General features: G+C 56.9%; 3 protein-coding genes across 4 annotated transcripts; 2 read left to right on the top strand and 1 right to left on the bottom strand.

The window, feature by feature from the left end:
• Positions 1–5,859: 5,859 nt before the first annotated feature.
• MFRP (membrane frizzled-related protein) lies at positions 5,860–11,181 on the top strand. Its single transcript, XM_024751763.1, has 13 exons — positions 5,860–6,048; positions 6,173–6,275; positions 6,388–6,501; positions 6,590–6,751; positions 6,885–7,098; positions 7,517–7,647; positions 7,774–7,899; positions 8,128–8,204; positions 8,578–8,726; positions 9,216–9,346; positions 9,492–9,623; positions 10,218–10,345; positions 10,436–11,181. Exons 1-13 carry the CDS (start codon positions 5,995–5,997, stop codon positions 10,658–10,660), a joined length of 1,746 nt encoding a protein of 581 aa, XP_024607531.1. The 5' UTR covers positions 5,860–5,994; the 3' UTR covers positions 10,661–11,181.
• Positions 11,182–11,312: 131 nt separating this feature from the next.
• C1QTNF5 (C1q and TNF related 5) lies at positions 11,313–13,364 on the top strand. Of its 2 annotated transcripts, XM_024751765.1 has the most exons (3): positions 11,313–11,569; positions 11,865–12,146; positions 12,439–13,364. In XM_024751765.1, the coding sequence occupies exons 2-3, from the start codon at positions 11,915–11,917 to the stop codon at positions 12,954–12,956; spliced, it is 750 nt and encodes a 249-aa protein (XP_024607533.1). In that variant the 5' UTR covers positions 11,313–11,569; positions 11,865–11,914; the 3' UTR covers positions 12,957–13,364. The 2 variants fall into 2 exon arrangements, with proteins under 2 accessions (XP_024607533.1, XP_024607532.1); XM_024751764.1 differs by lacking the exon at positions 11,313–11,569 and having other exon boundaries at positions 11,846–12,119.
• Positions 13,365–14,988: 1,624 nt separating this feature from the next.
• On the bottom strand, positions 14,989–17,769 carry RNF26 (ring finger protein 26). The gene has a single exon (XM_024751762.1). The coding sequence runs from the start codon at positions 17,200–17,202 to the stop codon at positions 15,901–15,903; it is 1,302 nt and encodes a 433-aa protein (XP_024607530.1). The 5' UTR covers positions 17,203–17,769; the 3' UTR covers positions 14,989–15,900.
• Between the last annotated feature and the right edge of the window lie 2,820 nt (positions 17,770–20,589).

The following is a 20,589-nucleotide window of genomic DNA, read 5'->3' as shown; positions in this document are numbered from 1 at the left end:
CACAACCTGTCCCCGTGTTTCCTTACCCATCAGCTTTGCCTCCTAGCAACTGGGATTTCATCCCCCATTCCTTGCTGGCATCCCAACAGGCCTCTCCCTAGGGGTGGAGCTCTCCCTGCACCTGTTCTTGTGTGACCTTGGGCAAGAGCCTCCCTCCCTCCGGGCCTCAGTGTCTCATCTGTGAATTAAGGAGATTGGACTAGAGGATCTCGAAGGTCTCAGCTCAAGTGTTATTCCAAGTTACTTTTTCCCTAAGTACAAGTCCTACGTTAGAGGACTTGCACACCTCTGGTTCCCTGATTCCACTTTAGAGAGTTTATACGTTTTAAAGCGATCGGTGCTCAGAAAATGCATACTACTTTCCATAGGGGTCACCTTCTCCACGTTCTTACCTTGCCAGTGAGGACACGAGCTGTAAAGAAGCCTCGAGTCCACCAGCTCATCGGTGGCGGGGGCAGGACGGAACCCAGGGATCTTGACTCCCCACGCAGATCTCTTTCCGTCTGAATACTCTTCCTTTTGGTCGAATCATTGACAGCATTTTGCAGGACATTCTGCCGCAAATTTCCCAACCCCGTGTCTATTATCAACTGAGCTGAACAGCAACGTAACCAGGGAACTCCCTGATTCTACACATGCACACACCCAAGGGCAAAACCAGCACTATGTGTCGCATACCTGGGCCCACACGTCTCTGAGGGTCCCGTCCTTCACTGTTCTAGGGGCACAAACGAGCACCCGTGCAGGAGGCAGGAGACAGCGGAGTCCGAGCATTCCCCGTCCAGGCAAATTACTTAATCTCTCTGAGCCTCAGTTTCCGCCTCTGTAATCTGAGCATAACAAGAGCTACTCAGAGCTGTGAGTGTTCGGCACATAGTAGGTACTCAACGAATGTCTATTTCCCCCACCTCACCTCTATTTCCAGTACTGCACCATCAATGCTCCACTAAGATTCTCTTAGTTGGGTGATCCTCAGCAAATGCTGAGTTCCCCTGGCCTCTCAGGGTGCCTCTGACTTTTCAGGAATGCGAAGTAAGTACAGCATCGCCCAAACCACACAGAGTTAGTGAGGCAGAGCCACTGGTTGGGCATTCCAAAGCCAAGGGCTGAGCTTTTCTGATTTCCTGATACTCGGTGTGACCTGCCTCTTGGAGACGGCAGTGGGTTGGCTGGGATGGAGCTGCAGTCATCCGGGCTCCTAGAGACTAAAGATCCAGGAACCAGAGGGTGAGAGTCAAGGGTAGGGGTGGCAATGAACAAGGAGAGGAGAGAGTATTTGACGGATCTCGGGAGGGTCAAGGAGTCAAGTCCTAATGCACATCTATAACGCTGGCCCTGGGAGCCAGCAAAAGGAAAGCGTTCAGATCAGAGCACAGGCCTGGACAAAGACAGGTAGGGTGGGTACAGTGTGCCAGGGACAAGGAAGAGGCTGGTCTGGCTGGAGTGGAGGGTTGGAGCTGGAGGGCCAGCAGGAGGGAGAGCTAGCGAGCCGGAGTCTAGAAGGTGATAGCTAACCTCAAGCTGGCCTTGCCCCTCCTGGTTATAAAGGGGCCACAGAGGGCTTCCCTGGTGGCACGATGGTTAAGAACCCGCCTGCCAATGCAGGAGACACAGGTTCGATCCCTGGTCCGGGAAGATCCCCCATGCCGCGGAGCAGCTAAGCCCATGTGCCACAACTACCCAGCCTGCGCGCTAGAGACCAGGAGCCACAACCACTGAAGCCCGTGTGCCTACAGCCTGTGCTCTACAACAAGAGAAGCCGCCACAATGAGAAGCCCGCACACCGCAATGAAGATCTAATGCAGCCAAAAATAAATAAATAAAACAAACAAACAAAAAAAAAGGTGGGGGGGAGCCACAGATAGCCAGCCAGGCCGAGTTGCAAGGATCCAAGCTTGCAGGAACAAAAGCAAAAGCCCAGTGGAGCTTCTGGGAGTGTAGAAATCAATTGAGTAAGAAAAGAGGTAACTTCCCTTTGCTTGTTAGTTTTATCCATAGCCGTCAGCAGGAAAGTCCATGCAAACGTCCCCACAGCAGCAAGAAAAGGGAGGGCTGGAGACACAGTGTCCCTGCAGGCAGTGGGGGAGATGGGGAGACCCCCGGAGAAGGAAGAGGCAAGAAGGCCAAGGCCCCGGGGCCTGCAAAGGAAGAAGAGGAAGCCCAAGAGGCAGCCAAGAATGAAGCAAGCAACCTGGAGCTCAATGGCCGCAGGCCTGAAACCTCCCAGGGCTTCACAGCCCAGGTGTCCTCTGCACACATAGCCTACAGGAGTCCTTGCCCACAGTACCTCTCGCCCCCACTATTCTACATGGTTTATAGAAAGAACATGGAAAATGTAAAAGAAAGGAAAGAAAAGAAAAAAGGGAGGGCTTCCCTGGTGGTGCAGTGGTTAAGAATCCGCCTGCCAATGCAGGGGACATGGGTTTGAGCCCTGGTCCGGGAAGATCCCACATGCCGCAGAGCAACTAAGCCCGTGCACCACAACTACTGAGCCTGTGCTCTAGAGCCTGCGAGCCACAACTACTGAGCCCGTGTGCCACAATTACTGAAGCCCACACACCTAGAGCCCATGCTCCACAGCAAGAGAAGCCACCACAATGGGAAGCCCACGCACTGCAACGAAGAGTAGCCCCCACTCGTCACAACCAGAGATAGGGGGGAAGGGGGGAAGGGGGGAAGGGAGACCAAAAGCTGAGAATCAGGAATCCAACAGACCCAGCTCTGAAACCCAGCCTGGTAACTGGTGCCTCAGTTACATCTGGAAAATGGGAACAAACACACCTCCCTGACCTTGGCTCCCAGGGCTGTTATGAGGGTCAAATGAGCTGATGAGCTGAGGCGTGTCTGTTCTATTTCTCTCATTGTCCCTTTACTGGTGCCATTCTCCCACCCTGACCTGGCCCCTGGCCTGGCTGACCTTCTCCCCTAGGAACACGTCCATGAAGCAGCCAGTCGCAAGGGCGCCTGTGCTGGCAGAGCCAGTGGTGTCGTGGAGGATGGCCATGGGCAATGGCAAAGCCAGAGAGAAGCTTCTGGCCCTCCCAGCCTCCCCCTTGCCTCCTTTCCACCACCTTCCCACAAACAGGGGCTGTTCTGAGACCCAGATCTGACCAAGCCACTCCCTGCTTAAAATGGGTTACAACCCAGCCTCCCTAGGCCCATAGTGCTACGTACCGCCTCCTTTCTGGAATCCCTACCCAACCCCCAAATTCTACCTATTAAAATCTTTTTCAACTCTCTAACTTTAGACTAAATGCCCACCTCTTCCAAGAAGTCTCCCTGGCTGTTATAGCTATTAACATTTACCGTGTTAAAATCAGAATGGAAAGGAATTAAAATATTTTCTTATTAATTTTTTTTTAATTATTATTTGGCCACACCATGCAGCATGTGGAATCTTAGTTCCCCGACCGGGGATTGAACCCACACCCCCAGCATTGGGAGCACAGAATCTTAACCACTGGACCGCCAGGGAAGTCCCTTTTCTTATTAATTTTTAAATAAATTTTAAAATAACAGCAAACCTTTTACATGCCAATATAAATAACATTTAACAAAAAAAAATTTTTTTTAGGCCGTGCCGCATGGCTTGGCTTGCGAGATCTCAGTTCCCCGACCAGGGATCGAACCAGTGCTCTCTGCAGTGAAGGCATGGAATCTTAACCACTGGACCACCAGGGAAGTCCCTTTTTTTTTTTTTTTTTTTTTTTTTTTTTTCCCCCGGTACGCGGGCCTCTCACTGTTGTGGCCTCTCCCGTTGCAGAGCACAGGCTCCGGATGCACAGGCTCAGCGGCCATGGCTCACAGGCCCAGCCGCTCCGCGGCATGTGGGATCCTCCCGGACAGGGGCACAAACCCATGTCCCCTGCATCAGCAGGTGGACTCTCAACCACTGTGCCACCAGGGAAGCCCCCATTTTTTTAAAAACTACATTTTCCAAAACAAAAAGAACTTAGTGAGAAGGATAACTTTGTTTTACATTTTTGCAAATCTCATTAACGCCTGGCTGGATTCTCACCTCCTTCACATCATGCAGCCTCTGGGAACCACGCTGTTCACTCAAGAGGAAGGAAAGAAAGGGAGAAGGACAAATAACACCTACGTGTTATTATAGAAATACTTTTGACCTCTCAAACCCTCTAAAAGCAGTTCACATCTTAGGACCAAGGAAAGGCTTGTCCCCTAGACAAAAGCAGCCCCGGGCCCTCTAGTGGGTGAAAGGAGAGGAGCTGGGTGTTGAGGGGGATCTCCTGAGTGTGAAGAGAGCTGCCGCGGGGGATCGGGGATCGCAGAATCTGTCTCCTTTGTTTCTTCTCTCCCCGCTGGGTTCTTCACTCAGTTCCCCTCTGTCACCAGCCTGCCTTAGGCCAGTGCAGAGTGAAAGATGTGTGGGGCTTCCCTGGTGGAGCAGTGGTTAAAAATCCGCCTGCCAATGCAAGGGACATGGGTTCGAGCCCTGGTCCGGGAAGATCCCACATGCCGCGGTGCAACTAAGCCCATGCGCCACAACTACTGAGCCTGTGCTCTAGAGCCCGTGAGCCACAACTACTGAGCCTGAGTGCCACAACTACTGAAGGCTGCGCACCTAGAGTCCGTGCTCCACAACAAAGAGAAGCCACCGCAGTGAGAAGCCCGCGCACCGCAACTAGAGAAAGCCCGTGAGCAGCAACGAAGACCCAACGCAGCCAAAAATAAATAAATATTAAAAAAAAAAAAAAAAAAGACGTGTGTCAGAGAAAACATGCGCTTTGGATTTACCCAGCCCTGGGTTCAACTCTTGTCTCTGTATCTTGGGGGAGCTGATGTAACCTTGGGAAAGTTACTTAACCTCTTGGAGCCTTAGGCCATCATTTGTAAAATGGTTATGCTAGCTCACAGAGTGATTCAAGGAGAGAAACTGCACGTAGGACCTCTGGCCCAGGGCCTAATACGTAACAGACATTCTACAAACAGTAGCCAGAAATATTATGCTGCCTCCTCACCTCCTGCCCTACCCAACTCAGCGTGAGCACGGCTAACACAAAACAGATTAACAAGCCCTTTCCCTTCTCCCCGAGGACAGCTGCGCCAGGCTGGGATTTTCCAAGAGAACTTCGCTCGTGGAGAAAGAGAGTCACGGAGTGATGTAGTTTGCAGAGGGCAGGTTTTCTATCCTGCAACAGCAGATGGCACCACCTGCCGGATTCCACAGCCCATCTGAAGGGCCAGCCCTGACCAACCCGTCCAAGGCCTTGGGCAGCTTCACCTCCTCCACTGCCCTTTCTCCTACGGGCTGAGGCAGCCAACCCCTCAAGCTCCCCAACTCACATCAGCACAGACACAAGCAGCGCAGAAAGACTTATCTCCTTGTCCCAGGCACCCAGGTGCTTTAGGGGGACTTCCAAAGACCCAGCTTGGCTAATGCCTCGGTCGCCCTGATGGCCAGGAGCGATGGGCTGCTGGTCTGTCCAGGACCTTGAGGACTCACAGGCCTTGAAGCTGCCAAACCGTCACACCTGGCTTCGAAGGCTCCCTCGTGCCTGTAAAACTGCCCCGCTGTCTCCCTTCCTTCCCAGCACCCCTCAGACACTCACTCAGCACCGCAGTGAGGTTAGGAGACGGGGTGGCCAGCTCCCTGGTCACACCCCCGACAGAGCGCCCAGCTTCCTCCATGGGGTGTTCTCAGCCTGCGCCTTTAAGGACTGCTGCTCTGTGCCAGGGTCTCGACCTCGGCATCCTCAGCTGAGTTGGATTAAGGGACCATTTCATGCCGTTGCGAATTCCTTCTGCCTGCTGTCCCTTCCCCCACACAGAGACAGAATAGCCAGTAGCCAGAACCAGCCTGGAAACAGTCTGCCCAGGGCAGCGGGAGAGCTGGTCTAGCCTGGCAGCCCTCGTCTTCAGGGAGCGGAGCAGAGGCTGCCCCTTTGAGAGGCGGCCTCGGGGCAGGGAGCGGGCCCTCTGGGGTCTTGGGCTGTCGCAGGGACTCGAGAAAGCCATGCAGAGCCTAGAGCCATGAAGGACTGCTCAGACATCATCCTCTGCGTGGAGGCGACAGAGCTGAGCAAGGTAAGGGTCATACAGGACCACTCCCGCAAGACCCAGATGCCCACCTAGGGCTGGCAGTGCCCAGTGAACACACCTGCCAGGCAGTGCTGCCACCAGCCCTCAGCCCTCAAGTCTCTCCCTTCAGACTGAATTCTGCAATCCTGCTTTTGAGCCTGAATCAGGGCCACCTTGCCCCCTACCCAGCCTCCAGGAGGACACCAGCTGCAGCACCCGAGCTCCCTGGCATGGTAACCATCTCACGGGGTGAGCTGGGTAGGACAGAAAGGCCCAGCGGCTAAGGGCTGTGTGAGAGATGCCCAAGCGAAAGGGCTCTCAAAAGCCCACCCCGCCTGCCCGCAGGTCGGCGTCCCCGAGGGCTGCAGCCTGACTGCCACTTCTCCTGGCTGTGTGTCCTCCTGCTGGCCAGCCTGCTGCTGTTGCTGCTGGGGCTGCTGGTGGCCATCATCCTGGCCCGTAAGTTCCCAAGGCCTCCATGAGTCTCCCATGCCCTGCAAGAGATCCAGCACCTCTGAATCCCACTCCCCCGTCTTCCCGCCTCCAGAACTGCAGGCTACAGCCGCGTCCGGGGCCTCCCATCATCCACTGCCTTCCCAAGGCCTCACCACCATTGGCTCCACCCCCACTCCCATCCCCACCACCTCTCAGGCAACTGGGACCCCTAAAGGGCAACCGGAGGCAGGTGTGAGCCCCACACCCCAGTCGAGTGAGTACTACGGGGCAGATCTTCCCGGAGAAGGGCCCAAGACGGCAGGGGGGAAGGGAGGCCAGGAAGAGGCATCTTATAAAAACAAGTCTCTCTCCTTTTGACCTCTGAAATCTAACCTCCGTCCCTGCAGCCTGTGGGGGCCTCCTTCCTGGCCCAAGGGGCTTCTTCAGCAGCCCCGACTACCCAGACCCTTACCCACCCAACGCCCACTGCGTGTGGCATATCCAAGTGGCCACAGACCATGCAATACAGCTCAAGATCGAAGCTCTCAGCGTGGAGAGTGTGGCCTCCTGTCTTTTTGATCGCTTGGAAATCTCCCCCGAGCCTGAAGGCCCCCTCCTCAGGTGGGTCCCTCTGCCCCCAGGAGATCCCACCCCCCTCCTGAACCACTGTCTGGAGGGCAGAACCAGGGAACTGCAGTGGGAAATTCTTGACTGGGAGGAAACGGAAAGACTTGGCCTCTGGGCCCAGCTCTGCCACCATCTTGCTATATGACCTTGGGAAGGTCACTTCCCCTCTCTGACCTTGGTTTCCAAATCTGGAAAATGGAGCTCCCACATATCTTTCCCATGGATAAATGCCTCAAGAATGGATGTGCAGGAGCTAGGGAGGTCAGAGCTCTGCTGGAAATGAAAGGAACCTTTTGGACACATCGTCCCCAGGTCGGGGCTTGAGGGAAGAGGACCGCAGGGCCCAGGCAGGCTCCACTCTGGCTGGCCCTGAGCTCTGAGCCTCCGTCACCCCCAATCTGGCTTCTTGCAGAGTGTGTGGGAGGGTGCCTCCCCCCACACTCAACACCAATGCCAGCCACCTCCGCGTGGCCTTCGTCTCCGACAGCAGCGTGGAAGGATCTGGCTTCCATGCCTGGTACCAGGCCGTGGCCCCCGGTCATGGTGAGCGTTTTCCCACCGGTTCCCCAGCTACCTGTCAACTGTCCGCTTCCCCCCTCTCCAGCCACTCCCAGCCCTGCAAAAGGGGTAGAGATTCTAGGGGGTTCTGAATCTAGATGCCGCCCCCAGGGAGCTGTGCCCACGATGAGTTCCCCTGCGACCAGCTCGTCTGCCTGCTACCCGACTCGGTGTGCGACGGCTTTGCCAGTTGCGCTGATGGCAGTGACGAGGCCAACTGCAGCGCCAAGTTCTCGGGTATGGGCCCGGCCAGCCTCAGGGCGGGTAGTGTCCTCAGGCATCTGATCCAGGTTCAGGCTGGCCTCCCCAGGCCTGGCCCAGCTCCAAACCTGCCTGGTCATTCTTCTGGCCCAGAACTTGTCTCCCCATGGGCACAGCCAAAACTCTTCTCTGCCATCCCTGCTGGCCCTACCGGGCGAAGGCAGAGACCCTGGCAAACTCATGAGCCCCTCCTCCTCTCTACAGGGTGTGGGGGGAACCTGACTGGGCTCCAGGGCACTTTCTCTGCTCCCAGCTACCTGCAGCAGTACCCTCACCAACAGGTAAGCCAGCGCTCCATAGGGGGGGTGGTGCAGCCCACGTGGGCACACCTGAGCATCCGGGTTAGTGCGATTGAGAAGAGCATGGCAGATACTGCCTTGTACTTGGGAAGGTCAGAGATCAAGCAGGCAGGAAGGGAACAGTATTAAGTGCTTACTAGGTATCCATGTTCCCGTGCTGGGTAAGCTTATCTCTGAGACCAGATAAGTTAAAGGCCCTTCCGCCAGCACCGATGATGCGAGCAGTGTGGGCAGGGCCTACCCACTCCCTACCCCGCCTGCAGCAGGGGGAAGCCCATCTGGAGCTCAAGCCTGGAGGCCCCGATTGGGACAGAAGAAGGAACCCATAAATTACTCCACCTGTGCCCTCCCCCAGCTTTGCACCTGGCACATCTCGGTGCCCGCTGGACATGGCATCGAACTGCTGTTCCACAACTTCAGCCTGGAAGCTCAGGACGAGTGCAAGTCTGACTACGTGGAAGTGTATGAGACCCGCAACTCAGGGGCCCTCAGCCTCCTGGGCAGGTACTGGTGGAGCCAGCGGGGAGGAGCTGAGGATAAACCCCATCCTCCAGAGTCCGAGGTCAAGGCTTCCTACGAACCGGCCCAGGCACGCAGTAGCTTCATTCTCTTCTCCTGCGCCAAGCTGGAGCCCCCTCACTGTCACCCGGAAAACGGCTTGTCCTTCCTCACCTTCGTGCCTGTCCCCCTCACCTTTGCTCCTTACATCACCTCCTCCAGGAAGCTCTCCCCGTCCCAGCTCTCCCACCTGCCCTGTCTATCTATAGCTTCCCCCAGAACGCTCACTGATTTTCCCCAGGTCGAAGGGGCTCGAGTTCAAGCAGTTTGTTTCGTTTGTTTAGTACTTTGTCTCCTGAACATGTGTGTCTTCCTCACCAGTCCCATGAGTCAGTGACTATGCCTCCCATCCCCTCTGGCATCGCCCAGAGCACCCAGCTCCATGCCGCGTCTGCGGGGGGGCCCCGTGCCAGGACTGCTGTCTGCTTTGGGCAGGTTCTGTGGAGCAGAGCCGCCCCCGCGCCTCATCTCCTCGCACCACCAGCTGGCTGTGCTCTTTAGGACAGACCATGGCATCGGCATCGGGGGCTTCTCGGCCACCTACCGGGCCCTCAATGCCACAGAGAGTAGGTGGCCCTGGGCGAGTGGGTGTGGGCAGTGGAGGCGCCTCCAGGAGAACAGGGAAGGGCTCTGGACCCTGGTCAGGGCACTGTGAAGGCAGTGGGGGTACAGGCATGTCCCAGGGCACTGCCATGCCCCCTGTGCCTGCAGACCCCTGTGGGCCCGGAGAGTTCTCCTGCCGGGATGGAGGGTGTAAGAGTCTGCAGTGGATGTGTGGCATGTGGAGAGACTGCACAGAGAGCAACGATGACAACTGCAGCATCCCCTTGCTCCCACCCCCAGGTGAGGAGCCTGCCCCAGGGCACCGCAAGAGGGGCTGGCAGGCCTGAGCGGGCTGGGTGCCCATCCCTAGAAACCCACTGGCACGTGTCATAACAGCCATCCCTATCTTCCCTGATGGGGTGGGGGGCCCACTAGCCTGACTCTGGACCACTCCACCAAATACTGGAGGGATTCTCCCCCAGGAGTGGCAAGGGTACTTAGTGTCACCCCCGAGGGAAATGGGAATCTGGGAGTTGATGGTTGAGGCTTCAAGAGCCCATCCAGCCTTGTCACACAGAGAGGCCCTCTCCAGGGCCCACCTCGGAGATGGGGGGAGAGCGGGGGAGCTCCTTCCAGATGCCCTGGTCCTGCCAATGTTGGTGCCCCTAGCTCCCTGAGATCATAGACGTGCCTGCATGATGCCCAGGGCTGGCGAATGATGCTTGGAGTAGGCTCTCAAGGAAAACAGGAATCCTCAACATGGATAAAGCATCTCTCTGTGTTATCTCCTTTGATTCTCCCCGTCTGACCCATAGGGAGCGCTTAGGTGACTTGTCCCAGCTCACACAGCCAGTGAGTATTCCCCAGAGTGACCCTCTCCTCCCACCCCTGCAGAGCTGGCCTGTGAACCTGTCCAGGTGGAGATGTGCATCGGTCTGAGCTACAACACCACGGCTTTCCCTAACATCTGGGTGGGCATGGCCACCCAGGAGGAGGTGGTGGAGGTCCTCAGAGGTTACAAGGTGCTCCAGGGAGAGATAAGGAGGAACCCCCAGGGAGGGGAGGGAACTGGGGGAGCAGGGTGCCTGAGGGCTGGTCTCCTCCTTCCACAGAGCCTGACAAGCCTGCCCTGCTACCAGAATTTCCGGAGGCTCCTTTGTGGGCTACTTGTGCCCCACTGCACCCCGCTAGGCAGTGTCCTTCCCCCTTGCCGCTCTGTCTGCCAGGAGGCAGAGCGCCAGTGCCAGTCTGGCCTGGCACTACTGGGCACCCCCTGGCCCTTTAACTGCAACAGGCTGCCTGAGGCAGCTGGCTTGGAGGCTTGTGCCCAGCCCTGACCCTGAGGCGGGCCCCTGCCCTCTGCTGCCCATCCTCCTTTGCCTATCAGGGTGGGCAGGCAGGGGAGCAAAGGAAGGGGACCAGCATGGGACTCTGCCCATCCCCTCTGGGTCCTCCCAGGGAGGGGAAGAGGAGTCCTCAGCGGGTCTAACAGGACCCTCCTACGCTGCCAGATCCTTCCCTATCCTTTTATTTGCCCCAGCTGCTGCAAACAGCTGGCCTGACTCCACACTGTACCAGTGATCATCTAGATTGCTTCCCACCCAAGCCTCTGACCCCAATTCCCCACCTTCTACCTTCCTCATCTCCATCTGCTTTTTCAGGCTCTCTACCACCCTCTTTCTGACTTTTTCATTTATTCCAAAAAAAAAATGTATCCAGTGCCTAGTCATGTGGCAGCCCCTATTCTGAGCCCTGGGGATCCAGTTGTCTACTGCTTCTAGAACCGTCCACCCTCGGTTCTCAGCTTCTATTTCTCCTGGACTAGAGTGTTGTCTTTGATCTCCGTCGTGGCACCATCTCTCCGTCCAGCTCGTTGGAGCTGTAGATGCCCTGAGCGTCTGTTTCTCATGGTTCTGCCTCTCTGCGCCCGCCTCAAATCTCTCCCTCCTTTCTCCACCAAACTTTGGCCAGCCGCCGGGCGACACCACGAGTTATTTCCCTGCTATTTCCCGGCCCGGGCTCTTGGCCCCCGAACAACTGGTTTCCTCTTGGAGTCTGGGAGGAGCAAAACAGAGCCGGCAAGGAACGAACCGGGACCAGGGGGACGCCTAGGGCAGGGGGCGCCTGGCTAGAGAGAAGCGCAGGGAAGGAAGGTAGCAAGCAGGGGTCAACTGGAGGGTCCGGAGTAGCGAGATCCCCGAAAGAGGCCACAGAGAGAGCGAGCAGCCTCGGGAGCCGGGAGGGGGGTGAGTCTGGTCGCGAAAGGGGGGGGCGGGGACGGGGAAATGGAGATGGGGGAGGGGACTGTGGGAAAGACTGGGCGCCGGGCCGGGGAGGTGGTGGGGAGAGGGCCGGCCTCTCCTTCCCCCTGCGCGGTGCCCTCGGGGTTCTTGGGTCTAGGGGCGCCCCATTCTTCGTCCCCTCGAGGCCACTCAGCCTCACTCAGGGACATGGCAGTGGGGTGGGGACCGAGCCGGCTGCGCCGGGGCGGGTACCGAGGCAGGTCCCAGGATTCTGGGTCCCGACTCCTGTCCTGCCCAGCCCACAGACGACCAGAGGCCCGCGGCGTCCGGGCTCCGCGTGCCAGCGCCATGAGGCCGCTCCTCGCTCTGCTGCTCCTGGGCTTGGCGGCCGGCTCGCCCCCGCTGGACGACAACAAGATCCCCAGCCTGTGCCCGGGGCACCCCGGCCTCCCCGGCACGCCGGGCCACCATGGCAGCCAGGGTCTGCCCGGCCGCGACGGCCGCGACGGCGCGCCCGGCGCTCCGGGAGAGAAAGGCGAGGGCGGGAGGCCGGGTAAGAAGCGCCTCCGCTGGGAGGCTGGTAAGAGTGCGGCCCCGCTCCTGCTCCCGGGGCTCGGGGTTGCCGCTAGGGGGCGCCGCTCCCGTCCCCGTCCGACCCGGCCGGAGCCGGGAGAGAGGGACTCAGCTGAGGGAGCCAGAACCCCTGGGACCCTCAGATCTGCCCCAAGCCCTGCAGGAAGCGTGGAGGGGGTCCTGGGGCGCAGGGCGGCCCCGCCCGGGAAGGGGCAGCTGGGAGGCTGAGGGAGGATGCTGGAGGCCCACGGCGGGCGCGCCCTAACTGCTCCGCTTTCCCCCCACCCCCACCCCTGCAGGCCTCCCGGGGCCGCGTGGGGAGCCCGGGCCGCGAGGAGAAGCAGGCCCCGTGGGGGCGGCCGGGCCAGCAGGCGAGTGCTCGGTGCCTCCGCGCTCCGCCTTCAGTGCCAAGCGCTCAGAGAGCCGGGTGCCCCCGCCGTCGGACGCGCCCCTACCCTTCGACCGCGTGCTGGTGAATGAGCAGGGACATTACGACGCCGTCACCGGCAAGTTCACCTGCCACGTGCCCGGGGTCTACTACTTCGCCGTCCACGCCACCGTCTACCGGGCTAGCCTGCAGTTCGATCTGGTCAAGAATGGAGAGTCCATCGCCTCTTTCTTCCAGTTCTTCGGGGGGTGGCCCAAGCCAGCCTCGCTCTCCGGGGGCGCCATGGTGAGGCTGGAGCCCAAAGACCAGGTGTGGGTACAGGTGGGCGTGGGTGACTATATTGGCATCTACGCCAGCATCAAGACAGACAGCACCTTCTCTGGATTTCTAGTGTATTCTGACTGGCACAACTCCCCAGTCTTCGCTTGATGCCCACTGGAAAGTGAGCGCACGCTGTCTCACTCGAAGGGCAGGAGGGCATGACACTGACAGCCACATCATCCAGGAGGGCTGGCCCCCCTGGAATGTTGTGAATGACCGCGGAGGTCGGGTGGGGGCCTCTCCGTTCTGCTGCAGGCAGGGGATGGGGACAGAGGCTGAGATCAGGGCTGGCAGCACGGGGCAGTGGCTGGACTTCTGCCCTAGACCAAAGGAGTGCTGGCAGGCAGCGTGCTGGTGGTGTGCTGGCAGGTGTGAGTCCCCGCAGTTGCTCTGGCCCAGGACCCCAAGGTGGAGTGCTCCCTTCCCAGTCCTCTGCTTCTCTGGGTCCTCCCTCATCCCTCCTGCTCCTGGGCCCTTTTCTCAGAGATCATTTAATAAATCTTAAAACAACAACAACAAAAACCCTCTTACTGGCTTCAGCCTTTCTTCTTTACTGGTGGGGATGCCCTGATTCTGAGAATGGGGAGAAGAGGGACAACGGTGGGTGGGGAGGGTGCTCAGGCAGAAGGGAGGGCTCTTGGGCTAGATGGAGCTATGCGCCAGGAGATACAGGAAGCAGGCCCAGGTGAAGGAGAGGCCGCTCCACAGACCTGCTGGGTAAGCAGTGGAGGTTGTGAACGAGAGCCCCTGCTGAGGAGGGTGTCCTGGTGTCAGACTTTGGCCACCCAGGAGGAGCCCTTTTTCTAACTCAGAGATGTCATATGAACTGGGTGGGACTTCAGCACACACCCCTGCCCTGACCAACAGAAAGGAAGCCAGGATTTGCATTCATGGCTGCTCTGGCTACTTGCCTGGTCCCTAGATGACTGGAAAGCTTCTCTGTCCCCCATGCCAGGGGAGTGGAGTGTCCCTGGGTGTCTTAGAGATGTCATCTTGGAGATGGCCACGAGGGGGCAGCCCAGCTCCAGGATGCAGCAATGACCCTAGGTAGCTGAGCTCCTGACTGCTAAGGTGGTTAGGGGGAGGAAGGGTATTGAGCTCCGCCAGTGGGATTCCAGATGGGGGTGGAGGAAAAGGGGGTCATTTGCTCCCAGCTCAGGAAGTTTATCTTCTCTCATAAAATGTTTATCCTCACATTAAACAGAGACTGGAAGGAACCAAGCCTCCCCTTGCTCAGCTCCCTCTCCAGGGTTGGGGGAAGGGGAAAAAAGAGCCCTTCCTCAGGCCTCCCAACTCCAAGGTGCGTGTGGGGAACAGTCACTCACTGAACCGGGCCACACCACTCAGTCCGAGGCTAGCCGCAAAGCCCCTCCGAGGCTCCTCTCCTTGCCCCACCCCCGACCCGATGACGAACAAACCCGGGCTGGCCCGCCCACATCAGCTCAGGCTCTCAACCCAAGAGAAAGTGGAGGGGCCTCTCCTCGGAGTTTCTTCCCATCTACCGCTTTCCCCTCCCCCACCCCCCTCCAGAAGGCTGTCCCTGGCATCATGCTCCTAGATTTAACATACAATTATGGGGTAGTGTCCCCCCCTCTCTTGCAGGTCATGTGAGGATGGATATGACCAATGGCGACTGGACCCAGTGAGCTAGAGACAGGCCTCCCAGCTGTCCACCAGAAGGCCCCAAGGCCATACTCCAGCCCATCACAGCGCCACTCTATGCCAAGAGTCACAACGACAAGCACCAACTCCTCCAGGGATCTGAGGGTAGGTTGGACTCCGGGCAGTAGGAACCCCAAGTTCCCTCCTGGGAAGAGTGGCACCAGAGGAAAAGCTGGGAGGGCTGACCCAAAGGGTGGGCAAGTTCACACTCCCCTCTCCTAGGGCTAATTCTGGAAAGATAGAAAAGATAAGGAGAGCTTTCCAAAAGCTGTGCACGCGAGAGGGCACAAATCAGACAGGGTGAAAGCAAAGCCAGCCACACCTGGCAGGGGCTCTCCCCAAGGCACCCTATCTTCTCTCTCTGCCAGGTCCCCCACCAACCACACTTGTGACTCCGGCAGGACCGAAGGACCCTGCTGCAGCATCCATCACCCTAACCGACGGCTCGCCCTTGCAAGGATGCACACAGAGGCCGTCAGAGCTGTAACAGAACTTCATTCATTGGATGCTGGGCCAGACAGACACCTCACGGACCCGCATGCCTCTCGGCCCTGGCCCCTTCTGTATTTGGACCCTAGTGAAATGTGCACAGTCTGCCCTCCCCGATGCCAGGGAGAGACGAACAGAAGGGGAATGCCTTCTCACTCTGCGATGTGGGGAGTGAAAGGGATAGGAGTAGAAATCTGGCTATCCCCCCTGCGGTTCCCAGTGGTGCTGGGGTGTCAGAGGGCACATGGTCCCAAAGGCAGGTGCAAACACACACACACCTGGGGGTTAATTCTCATCCCAGCTGTTGGGTCAGGTCAGAAGGGAGCCTCATAAGATCATGACTGGTAGAAGGAGCTCTAAGGGCACCTGAGAGATACTACCCCCAAAGCCTGCCAGAGCACAGGGGCTCCAGCTGAAAGCAAATGTTCAAGATCATTCCAAGGCCCTTGAGTTGCCACAACACCCAAATGACACTGATGTGTGTGTCTGCAGAAGCGGGGGAGGAAGTGGGAAGGGAGCAGGGAGAGAACCTGCAAATCCCCAACAGAACAACCAGAAGCGGAGAGGGTGAGCCCCACACACGGGTATCTGGGTGGGCCCTGGCAAGCTGGAGGGGAGTCCACAGAGAACAGTCTCAGGGCCTCGCAGAGTGACACACTCACCACCCTCGGCATCACTGGGACCCACTGGGTAAGGATAAGTGTTACCCTGCCCCCAGCCAAGCCACAGTCTTCCAGAGTTTCCCATCTCCATGTCCTGGACGTATGGCTCCGAGGCTCGGCAGGACGGCCGTAGGGGCAGGAGGGGCTTCAGGCTGGGACCCAGAGATCAGGTGTGAATGCTGTCCTAGCGCAGGTGGCTGTGTGGAGCGTGGAGGGATGGGCAGGCGGGGAGGGAGTCTTCAGAGGTAGACGTTGAGGGTCTGCAGGATGCCCCGGCGGCACAGTGGGCAGTTGCGGTGGTAGACAGGGTGGCGCATCAGGATCTCAGTGCAGGCCTGGCAGAGGCACAGGTGCCGACAAGGCAGAAGCAGCACCGTCTTGCTCTGGTCCTGGCAGATGACGCACTTCTTCCGCTCCTCTTGCTCCTTCAGCAATTTCCATGGGTCTTGCCCAGCTACAGGCTCCTCCACATTGAGCCTCTCCCGGCCCCGGGCAGCTGTCACTCTGGCCATCCTGACCTCCTCTTCTTCTGCCTCTGATCTGGGCCCAGCTTCAGGAAGAGCGTCCTGTCGCCAGGTCCTGGCTGAGGGCACCCTCCTAGGGCCACCCTGGGGGGCCCCAGGGGCCCCTCCCCGGTTAGGCCAGCTCGCCAGCTGCAAGCTACGGCTCCAGACTCGGCGCCAGGTCTCCAAGCCCAGTGCTAGGCGAGAGAGCCGCACAACATCCTCTCTGAGCCGGTGGTAGGATGGCCGGGCATGGAGCTGACTGAGCGCCTGGGTGGCCAGCCTCAGGGTGAGGTCCGGGTGCAACAGAGTCACTGTCACTGCCAGCACGCAAGCCAGCAGCACCAGGCCAGTGACATTGACAAGCACAAAGCTGGCCAGGAGGCGGGCAGCGGAGGCCAAGAGCTCCAGTACCAGTTGGCAGGGGGTCCAGAGGAGGATGGACATGGCCACAGCACTGCTGGAAACGTGGGCTAGGAAAGCAGCCACTACATCCGTCATCCTCCACAGCGGTCCCATCACTGCATCCCACAGGGCCAGCACCAGGGAGAAGAGGTTCTGAGTGCCAATGAGGCAGATGTTGACCAGGCTATTAATCACATAGGCCACCAGGCTCATGGTGATGGCACAGATGTCACAGACCTGGCGCAGCAAAGCATGGCCATTGGAGACCATATTGAGGACACCCCGGTGCAGGATCTCCCGGCTCCTAAGCGCCCCGTGGGAGGCCAGGTGCCCCAGGAGCTTTAAGCTCTCCAGGCCAGAACAGCAGCTGTATAGTACGGTACATAAGGCCTGAAAGCCCCCAAAGGTGAAGGGAACCACGGCTTCGATGAAGGCCAGCAGTGACAGCAAGACTCCACGGCCCAAGTGCAGAAGACTAGCCAGTACCGTATGTGGCAGGTTGTAGATGAAGGCCAGGAGCCAGGCCAGGGAAGCCAGGAGGGAGGACACCAGCAGGAAGTTGAGGTCCAACACCAAGGTCAGCACATCCAGCAACAGGCCCACCCCATTCACTACCAGGTACACAGCCTCCATGATAGGGCTATGGGGGTTAGTCCAAAAGGAAGTCTGGCTCCCGGTTGAGGGGGGTGTCAGGGCTGTCAATATTTGGGGGAAGGAGGAGGTCGGGGATTAATTTGGAAGGGAAGTGAGCAGTCTCCAATACAGGGAGAATCTGAGGAAGAAGTGGGTTAGAAGGAAGTGGAGTCTCAACGGAGGGAAAGGGGGCCAGATGCCGGTCCAGGAGTCCCGGTTTTGAAGGCGGGCTCTTTGGGAGGAAATAGTCCAAACATCTCTAAAGTGGAGGTGATCCCGGGCTGGAGGAGAAACCTCAGCTTTGGAGGCCTGGTGGTGGCATACCACGGCCGGGAAATGGGTCAGACCGAGAGGAGACCGGGAACGGAAGGGATCGGGCCAGGCCGGGGCCGGGTGGGGGCGGCGCAGGCTGGGCGCGGGCTCGCGGTCCAGCTACGCAGGTGCCTCTGTCCCCGCCCGGCCCCCGTCCTCTGGGCTCGCGGCGCTTCGCGCCCAAGGGATCAGCGGGGAAGGGAACGAGCCTCAGCAAACCCCAGGCGCGGCCTCTACTCCGCTGGGCGCCGCCATCTTGTGTGCTACCGGGTGGGGCAAAAGGCGTAACAAGGAGGGAGGGACGACGAACCCTGACCAATCGGTGAGGCCCAAGCGCAGGAAACATCGAGCACTCATTGGTCCATTTGAACGGCGCCCAAACATATTTAGTACTTTAAGGGATTGGGGGGGGAACAGATTGAAATCCCCGCCCCCTTGAGGCGGGGATTGGTCAATTGAAGGGCAGAGGTGAACTTGCCCCCCCAGCCCCGCCCCCTAAAGGAGCAGGACTTTGGAATGGGATAGTGTGGGCGCTCTTCTTTTCACTTGGCCTCCAGCCTTGATTATTTTAGGTGCGGGTTGGCGGTCACTGCCTCCGAGCTGGGCTCTAAGATTGCACCGCCTCCGCAGCCTCAGACTCAGTCGTTCGTCCTCCTCCATTCATCCATTTATTCTATCGTTTATTGAGCCTGCTACAAATGCAAATGAGGATTTGTATTTGTACGAATGAGGATACAAAAACTGTTTAAGACGTGCCTGCTCACAAGTAGTTCAAGGGGAAACAGATTGTGATAGGGGATTCCCAAGGTGCTATTTCCAACTGTTTCCTCAAGCTCTATCACGTTTTCTCAGCATCCTCAGGAGATTACCTCACTGTCAGTGAGAAAAGGAGGTCACGTGCCGGAAATAGCTCACCCTCCTAGCCCAGGCCCTATTAATTTGTTTACTTGAACGCTCTAGTTAGATATCTGCCTGGGCACCCTTAGTAGGCTCCTCAAAATTTTAGCCTCTTCTTTAATATTCAAATAATATTCAAAATATCTAAGATCCTATCCCAAGTATATTGGGAAGCCTGGTGTTCTCTACTAAGCCCAAGGATACTTGGAGGTCTTATCCTTCCCCTGGCCTCCATTGCTTTAATTTCCTGCTTGCATTTGTCGACTTAAAAAAAAAAAGCAAAACATGAGAGTCGTGAGTTAAGATTTATTTGCGGTGAAATGAGGACTATAGCCCAGGAGACAGCCTCTGAGATAGTTCTGAGGAACTACTCTGAAGAGGTAAGGGGAGAGGTGAATGTATGTGTAATTTTGGCAAGGGGGGCATACGTGAGATTCAGCACACATTTTGGCAGAAGGTTGCTGCTGGTCACAAGGAGCAGATGTCTCCGTTAATGATTTAAGTGCTTTTCTAGATGTGAGAAGATGCAAGAATTTGGGCTCGTAGAATCTTCTCCTGAAAATAACTATCTGAAGGCCTGTTTTGCCAGTTTTTCCCAGAGCACAGAGTGCCTCATTCCTGATCTCTGCCCTGAACTCCTTTCAGGGGCTGTTGAAGGTCAGTGACTATGGTGGCTAGTGACAGTTTTTAGTTAGCACATTGAATTCTTCATCTCCACTCTGGCCTGGACTGCTGAAAGTGTCTGTCTCGGTCACCCCACCCTGAATACTGCCTGAATCCTTTCTTCCCCAAAGCACCACTGATGCATACGAAGGTGAGGGATGCAGCACACCTTTACTGAAACAAGGGGCTCCCAATAGGGGTTACACCATAGTGCAGGGCAAGGACTGCAACTTCTAAAAGTCCACTGGTTTTTCCCCAGCCTCTCTCTCACATCTGTCAGGCCCCAACTTAATGTTTTCTCTGAGACATGTTTTCCCTTTGTCTTCCTCTTCCTTTTGAGATTTCCCCTCCTTTTCTCTAGCCATCAGACTCCAACTTCCCATTGTTATTTTATATTACAGAACAGTCTATTTCTACCCCCAACCCCACCTATGCTTTAGCCACAAAATGCTAATTTCTCTAAACAAAGGAGAATAATATAAAGATTTATTTAACCTCCTGCCCAGATCACAGTCTGTTGTGGTTATTGTTGCTGGGGTTTTTATTTTGCATTTTTCCCCTAATTTCAAATCTTGGAGAAATGCCCACCTCCTCTTCAAGCTACCTGAACCCACCAGGCATAACTTGTCCTCTTCAGAAATTTTACCTGTCCAGTGAATAGTATTATGTTCTTAATTTATCTTCCTGCAGCACTTGACATCAATGACCACCTCCTCCACCCTTGGCCTCTGGACCTTACCCTCCCCTGTATTCTTTCTGTCTCCATCATGGCCCCCTCTCCTCTCTACACGATGATTCCCAAATCTGTGTCTTCAGCCTGAACCTCTCTTGTAAAGTTCAGGTTCCACATGCTTCCTGGACAGCTGCTGGATATCCCACTGGTGCTTCAAACTCAATGTGTCCAAAGTCAAACTCAGCAAATTTGCCGTGCCTGCGCTGTGTGTAATTAACCAGCCAGCTTTCCAGGCCGAGAAAGACCTTGAAGTTGGCAGGATCCTCTAAGACAATATTTCCATTAGTCTGGGACTAATTAGCCTCCCCTTTGAGTGATCTGAGACACACTAAGCCAAAACCAGCTTAGTTTAGCTTAAACAAGCCACAACCTTTGACTCTGCGGGCGTTCTAGTTGTGGGCAGGCAGAGGTGACCTGTGGCCAAAATTCTTGTGACAAATGAATTCCTGCAAAATGCTATCCATTCTTAAGCTAGAAATATAAGAAAGTACCATGCTACCACAAGGCAAAAGAAGTGCTCGGATGACCCCCGCCTTAGAGAAGCCAAGGCGCTTCCCAGCGCTGAGAGGTTGTTAACACTCCCCTTGAGGTGATCATTGTGGTTGGGTTGGGTCTGGACTCAAGCAGTATCTCTACTGACTCGATAATGTTTCTTTCTAGGACTGTGTTTCAGATAACAGCTGGTTCAAACTGACTGTTGCCAAAGCAGGGGTCATCCTCTATTTGGAGGCTGGAAGACTGGAGAGTGTTGGTCGAAAGAACTAACAGCACCTGACTTTAGG

This window comes from Neophocaena asiaeorientalis, unplaced genomic scaffold, assembly GCF_003031525.2.
Source record: "Neophocaena asiaeorientalis asiaeorientalis breed wild unplaced genomic scaffold, Neophocaena_asiaeorientalis_V1.1 scaffold479, whole genome shotgun sequence".
NCBI lineage: Eukaryota > Metazoa > Chordata > Mammalia > Artiodactyla > Phocoenidae > Neophocaena > Neophocaena asiaeorientalis.
Note: the sequence above shows the minus strand (reverse complement) of the source record. Positions and strands in the feature narration are given on the sequence as shown.

Bases quoted from the DNA above. Each gene is read 5' to 3' on its own strand.
- MFRP (XM_024751763.1), top strand. From the start codon at position 5,995: ATGAAGGACTGCTCAGACATCATCCTCTGCGTGGAGGCGACAGAGCTG. The intron at 7,900-8,127 runs GTATGGGCCCGG...TCCTCTCTACAG, and splicing joins CTGCAGCGCCAAGTTCTCGG to GGTGTGGGGGGAACCTGACT. The intron at 9,624-10,217 runs GTGAGGAGCCTG...CCACCCCTGCAG, and splicing joins CCCCTTGCTCCCACCCCCAG to AGCTGGCCTGTGAACCTGTC.
- C1QTNF5 (XM_024751765.1), top strand. From the start codon at position 11,915: ATGAGGCCGCTCCTCGCTCTGCTGCTCCTGGGCTTGGCGGCCGGCTCG. The intron at 12,147-12,438 runs GTAAGAGTGCGG...CCACCCCTGCAG, and splicing joins GCGCCTCCGCTGGGAGGCTG to GCCTCCCGGGGCCGCGTGGG.
- RNF26 (XM_024751762.1), bottom strand. From the start codon at position 17,202: ATGGAGGCTGTGTACCTGGTAGTGAATGGGGTGGGCCTGTTGCTGGAT.